This window comes from Aptenodytes forsteri, unplaced genomic scaffold (assembly GCF_000699145.1).
Source record: "Aptenodytes forsteri isolate BGI_AS27 unplaced genomic scaffold, ASM69914v1 Scaffold410, whole genome shotgun sequence".
NCBI lineage: Eukaryota > Metazoa > Chordata > Aves > Sphenisciformes > Spheniscidae > Aptenodytes > Aptenodytes forsteri.
Genome location: NW_008793958.1, coordinates 1275839 through 1282089, shown reverse-complemented (window position 1 = coordinate 1282089; position 6251 = coordinate 1275839). Strand labels below are relative to the sequence as shown.

Sequence of the window (6251 nt, the reverse complement as noted above, 5' to 3'; positions counted from 1 at the left end):
ACCTTTATTTTTTTTCTCCACAGCTTCCTTTCAGCCTTAAACGAGCAGCAGGTCCGGATCCCTGCCCGCCTCGCAGGTGTTTGCACCATGTGGAAAGGCCCTGGGATATGTGGTGAGCCGGCCCCGCTGCCTTCCCACCCCATTCCTCGGCATGGGTCTTGCTCCCTGCCCAAATCTCCCGGCTGGGTACAGCCCATCATCTCTTGGTGCTGTGCATTGGTGGGGACCTCACCACCCTTCCCAGCTGGTGTCACTGCTGGGAGCACTGGTGGGAGAGGGATGCTCCTCATAAGAGGTGCTGATGGTACCCCGGGGTGATGGGGAGGACCTCCAGTGTTGTCTCCAGGAGGTGACAGGAGCTGGTCCCTTTTTGGACCATGTTCAAGGCACATGTGGGTGCCATGGCTCCGCGATCCCCCAGGGCACTGTTTGCATGCCAGCCTCTAAAACGGGGCAGGAAAGCTGGGAAAATCACAATCTTTGCCCGCAGGCTTTGCAGGGTTTGTGTAGAGCCTTCCCCCGGCTCGGAGGGGTGGATTGGCAGGCATGCACGTGGCTCTCTGGCATCCCTCCCTTCTTCTTCAGTGCCTTCGCCACGTGTACGTGCTCTCCTGTTTCTGGTGCATATAGACAGAGTGCTGTGTATGGCTGTGTGTACCAGGGAGGGGTGCGCTTTTGCACGCAGGAGCAGATGGGAGTGCTCTTTAGGAAGGTGTGCGATGTCAGCTGAGAAAGCAGAAAAACCTGAGTGCCTGTGTCAGATGGGATCGTCACCGAGCAGGAAGGTGGCCGGAGCCTCCCCCCCAGCTGCTTGGCACCACTGACCATGGGGTCATCCAGCAGGACGGGTGGGGGCAGCACTGAATAGGGCTAGCACCAAGAAACTGCCCTTTGGTTGCAGGAAAATAATGCAAGCGATGCTCTGCAGATTGAACCTGCCATCGGGTGGAGCCTGACCTCACATCCCCGCGTCCCCATGGTGGTTGGCCATGGGCAGTTCCCCTATATCCTGCTCCCACCTCGCTCCCCGGGGGCTGCTGGTCCCACCTGGGTTAAACTGATGGGTCCAACCCACAGGTTGCAGAAATGATGTGTGTTTCCCTGGGGTGACAAATACTTTGCAAAATATGATGGTTTACTTTTCCCACCCTGCTCAGGAGAAGCAGAAGACCTTCCTTCGGCTCTGCAGGAGGTGGTGATATAATTTGTGCCTTTCCATTCTACTCATAAATATAAATTACACCCCTGTTTCTCAAGCCCCCTGACACTTTCTCAGTGCTCCTGAGCATCTTTCCGACAACCTGGATGCCTTTCGGCAGGCTGTGTGTGAGTGGACACGCCGGCTGCCGGGATTCCTGCGGGCACGGCAGGTGCTTCTCTGCACAATCCAGCGGTGGGAAGCTCTGACTGACCAGTCAGCTGCAAATGGATGTCCTCTTCCCAACCCCTTGGGAAGGCATTGGGTTTCCCCCACCATGGCGGAAACCTCCCCCTGGCCATGGCTTCGGGTGGCCAGACTCTACACTGGCAGGTGACAGTCCCTGCACGTGATCCCAGACGTGGCCAGAAATGTGGCAGGATGGGCAGCTGGACGGTCCCCAGGTTATCTGGAGAGTACTGCTTCACCAAATCCATTTGCCAGTGGACGGCGAGAGGTCTCTGCCCCTCTGTCCTCTTGCCTTTGCTGGAGGCAAGTTTTCGGGAGAGGGAAAAGTAGAGAGAAGCCAGCACATCCCATTTTTCCCGGCTGTGAAAAGACCAAAGGCATCCCTGTCTCTCCTCATCAGGCTGGGTGTTGCACACTCGGGCAGCAGATGAGCATTTCTCTTTTTTTAAGCACTATTTGGACAGGATGGGGACGGTTTTATTTGTTGCTGGCAAAAACTCTCTTTTTTTAAGCACTATTTGGACAGGATAGGGACGGTTTTATTTGTTGCTGGCAAAATTGTCAGAGCATGACTGTGAATGGTCCTCCATCCATGCAGAGACAGGCGGTGGGACCTCTTTCAGGTTTATTAGGTTTGGCACTAGCATGCGTAGGACAGATTTTTTTGTTGTTTTTCTAACATCTCAGAAAAATTCTCACTCTCTGCTGATTTCTGCTTGCTTAAAAAAAAATGAAATGTGGAGGGCAGGTGAATCAAGTGTTTCATTCAAAACCTCAGTTCTTGGCAGAAGAAGGAGGGGAGAACAGCCCAAAGTATTAAAGCAGAGGAGAGGGGTTTCCAGGTCCCTTGTTGCTCTCAAACTTCTTTTGTTCCCATCCCAGAGCCAGGCACAGTGAAGGGTAAGGTCTGCAGGGATGGGCTGCGCTGCCTGTGGGGGAACTGAGTCCCGTCCAAATTACCTATCACTGACTCCGTGTGTTCTCATCCTGGCAAGCTGCAGCTTGGGAAGTTTGGATGCACAAACATTTCCCCCATATGCCTCTTGAAACGCAGTAAATATTTGGGACTGTGCTCCTTGGGCTTGCTGAAATCAGCCGGAGGATCAGTAGTTGTCTGCATGCATGGATGTGGGGGCAGAAGGGTAGGTCGTCCAGCTCCCACTGTCGCAGGCGATTGCGGTGTAGGATGACCTTTGCAAACATCTCTTAAAGTTAGGGAGGGGGCAAAGCCGTGCAGCGAGTCGGGCTGTGAACGGAAGATGGTTACCAAGGGAAGATGCCTGGGATTTGCATAGTATCGGTTGACTCCAGCCTAGACCTGTGTGGCATTTCTGCTGTGAATCCTTTTTCTTCTTTTGATACAAGTTTTTAGGAAAATACAGGGGGGAAAAGGGCTGATTTTGAAGTATTCCCTCAAAATCTGCCTACTTGCTCCAAGCAGTCCCTGGGGACATGCAGTGTTACTTATCTGAGCTGGGCTCAGAGGTCCTTCATTTATATCCTACAAGAACATGGTAGAACCTGAAAACCCCTTGTGAGTCCCACCAGACGTAGGGCATTGTAGACCAGGATGACCAAATGAGGCTCTGCATCATTCAGTGTCATAGATCATGGGCCCAGGGGTGACATCCTTTAACAGGGGACATTGCCAGGTGCATGTTCCCTCCTAACAACTAATGAAGCCCCCAGAGGAGTTGTCTGTTGTGCCTGGAGTCTCTCTTAGGATGTTGGTAAGTCATGGTCCTGCTCCAAGAGTGGAGCTTAGTTCATGTCACATTTATTCACTCTTCATTACTTGTAAGAGACTCTTTTTTTTTTTCCCCAAAGCACGTTCATCAAGACTGTGCAGCCAAAACTTCAAGTGCACTGTAGAGTCGGTACAAGAGAAATCTGGATGTAAAATTTCAGCGTGGTTTCTCCAAAGCTGATAACCACAAGACTGATGCAGTATCATTGGGGCAGAGTTTGGTCACAGGCAGATGATGTAACGCAGACTGTATATAAAATATGCTAGTTCAATAAATCAGGTAATGTTCCCATAGCTGGAGCTGTTGGTGGTGAGCTCAGAATGTAGTAAGTCGAGCTTATATTGATAGAAAGTAATGAAAGAGTTCAAGGGCACTTCAGAGGTAGTTGGTCATGAAGGGCAGGGGATGTCAATATTATTTCTACTAATCTGCTGTCTTCGTTTCACTTTTTCCACCCCCCATCCAGGACCAGGAAGAAAATAAAGGAGCCACCAGCTGGCCGGAGTTTTATATCGATCAGCTGAATTCAATGGCTGCTGTAAGTATTTCCCCAACGCTTTGGCGCTTGTGAAGCCCATATGGGACAGCAGCTCAGCAGTGACAGTCTGTGGCACGGCCAGCACCGCACCCGAGAGGGCGACGGGTGTTGTAGCCACAAGGTTGTGACCTGGCTGTTTTCAGCCTTTCGGGTCTGCGGACCTCTCAATAATTTGCAGTTGGCAGTAGTTTGCAATTTGTCCCAGCAGTTCAGAAACCCCTGACGTGAGGATTTAAGGATATCCTCCATTAGACCGACAGATACAGCTGGAAAAGGGAGGCATTTTCTATGGCAGGAAGGGCATTTCATCTTGCCTGGGGCTGGGAGGCTGCAAGACAGATGGCAAACAGCAGCTTTCGGTATAAAGCCACCAGGCTGGTTTTTAAAGACCCCGTTTGATTGTGCATGCCGCTGGGGCACCAAGCTGCTGTGGTTGCTTTGAAGCCGATAGCTCCTGTGCTTTTTCATGGATGCCTGCTACCGCTTTGCTCCCGAGACACCCTTCCGTGCTGGGCGGCCGCGGTGAAACATGACGCTGTGGGTTGTCCGTCCCACGAGGGACGTGTTTAGATGTAATTTTATGAAATACTTTCTTGTCGACATCGTGCCAGGCGAGACAGAAATAGTGCTGTTTTCTGTAGGAAATACAGTTGTATTTCCTGCAAGGCTGCACAGTTCAGAGCCCCTCCGTTCTCGCTCCTGCTTTCAGAGGCTGAAGGTGCCAAGGTTCGTGGCCACTGCACTAGGGATGGAAGCAGCATGGAAAATGAAAAAGAAAAGCATAATTTTTCTTTTTTTTTTCCCCCTCTTTGCCCTGTTGTCACAGGGACAGGGTGACAGGGAAGGTAGGGCTGGGGTGGGAGTAGGGACAGAGGGGTGAGCAGGGGGCTGCGAGGCAAGGGGGAGCGTGCTGCTCCCCTCCGGGAAGGCAGGGACACCCAGGGCTGGCCACGGGCTGCCAGCTGGATGAAGCCCCGAGTCTGAGCAGAGCTTGTGATCAAAGCCTGCCAGATGCCTGGAGGGTGGCTTTGATCTCCCTGCCACACTGCCGAAGAGGAGCTGGGTTAAATGCAGGGGTCAGCGCAGCTCTTTATATCTGCTGGGACCCTTTCTCTCTCCTTTGGCTTAGCCTCAGCCGGTGCTGGCAGGGCTCACCCTGACACCTCTGAGGGCCCAGCACCGTCAGATGGTGCAGGAAGCACCTGGGGTGTTGCTTTAGCTGTGGCCTTGGTTGCATGAGTTAGGGTGAGCAAGCCATACCCCCTGCATGCCCGGGGCTGCAGGCAGCCGTGCTACCCAGGTAGAGCTGCAGGAGTCAGGGTCCCGGCCCCCAGCGCCAGCCGGATAGCGAAATCCAGTGTGGGAGATGGAAAGGGCATCCCGTGCACACAGCCACTGTCCCCAACCCAGATGCACATACTTGGTGGGTTGCACTGGGAGACCTGGGAGCGACAGGGTTGGCAGGACCCATCTGGCTGACCCCGAGCATCCCATCCCCTTCAGGCTGTGGGGTGTCCCCTGAGCCCCCAGCCTCCTCTGCAGGGACACATGGGTACCTGCTGGGATGCATGAGTACCAGGGGAGGCTAAAGGACCCCTCCTTCTCCCCTGCCTCAATTTAGCACCTTCCGTCTGTGGACCCCCCAGTTAGCATTGGCTTAGCCCCCTGCATCCTCACAGCCCGCTCCAGCCCTGGGATCATCCTCTGGAAACGCATCAAGATTCATGTCACCCAGATGTCACCTGCAGCATCTCTGAGCAGGGTTCAGCTGGACACTTTCTTATGGGATACTGGGATCCACTTGTTTACCTCTTTCTTTTACAAAGTGTGTTTCCTGGAGGGTCATGGGCTGTAGGGGACATGCCAGGATTTATATCCAGAGTCCATGAGTTGGGATGCTCCTCTCCTGAACTGCAACCTTTCCCTCTCTCTGCTCTGAGTCTGAGGGTTGCAGGGGGACAGTCACAAGCATCCTCCATCATGGGCTTGTCTGGATGATTTGCAGGTCAGCAGTTTGGGGTGACACCACTCCTACCTGCAGGGCATTAACTCTGGAACTTAATGATCACGCAGGACAATGCTAAGTGTGTCCTCTCAAGGTGGTGATCCAGCTGTCCCAGTCTTCTTCCCAGAAGCCTGGTGTCTTGCGAGGGCTTGCTGGGACGTGAAGACCTGTTTGGGGAAGAGGGCACTGGCTTACTGCAGCCTCACTCAGCACTGGCCGATGTTCATTTCCCACTGCTTTGAAACAAAATCCAAGTGGCCGGGGAGATGGAAGGCCATCAGCAATGCTGCTCCAAAGCCGATGTGGGTTGGGGTGTTGCTGTCTTGTGATGCCCCAAACACTCGCAGCTTAATTTTACATGTGCTAGCGAGTTGTCTGGGTGCTTCCAGGCAGCGTCTTCAGCCTAAAGCGACGCGTTCACCCTGCTGTCCCCAGTCCAGGCTGTCTCCTTGCAGACCGCGGGGGTTTTTCCAAACTGCTCCTTTTCCTGAGTCCTGCGATTGCCAAAAGGATCTGGACTTTTAGACTTCCAGAGTCGGTTTAAGGTCCTAGCTCTGTCCCCGTGGCTTGGCA

General features: G+C 53.3%; 1 protein-coding gene across 1 annotated transcript in view; it reads left to right on the top strand.

Annotated features, from left to right (window-relative positions):
• The window catches only part of DAAM1 (dishevelled associated activator of morphogenesis 1), an 83294-nt gene that overhangs the window by 42410 nt on the left and 34633 nt on the right, over window positions 1-6251 (top strand). Inside the window, exon 4 of the mRNA XM_019473555.1 lies at window positions 3602-3673. Within this exon, the coding sequence (XP_019329100.1) occupies window positions 3602-3673 (72 nt within the window). The remainder of the gene's footprint in view (window positions 1-3601; window positions 3674-6251) is intronic.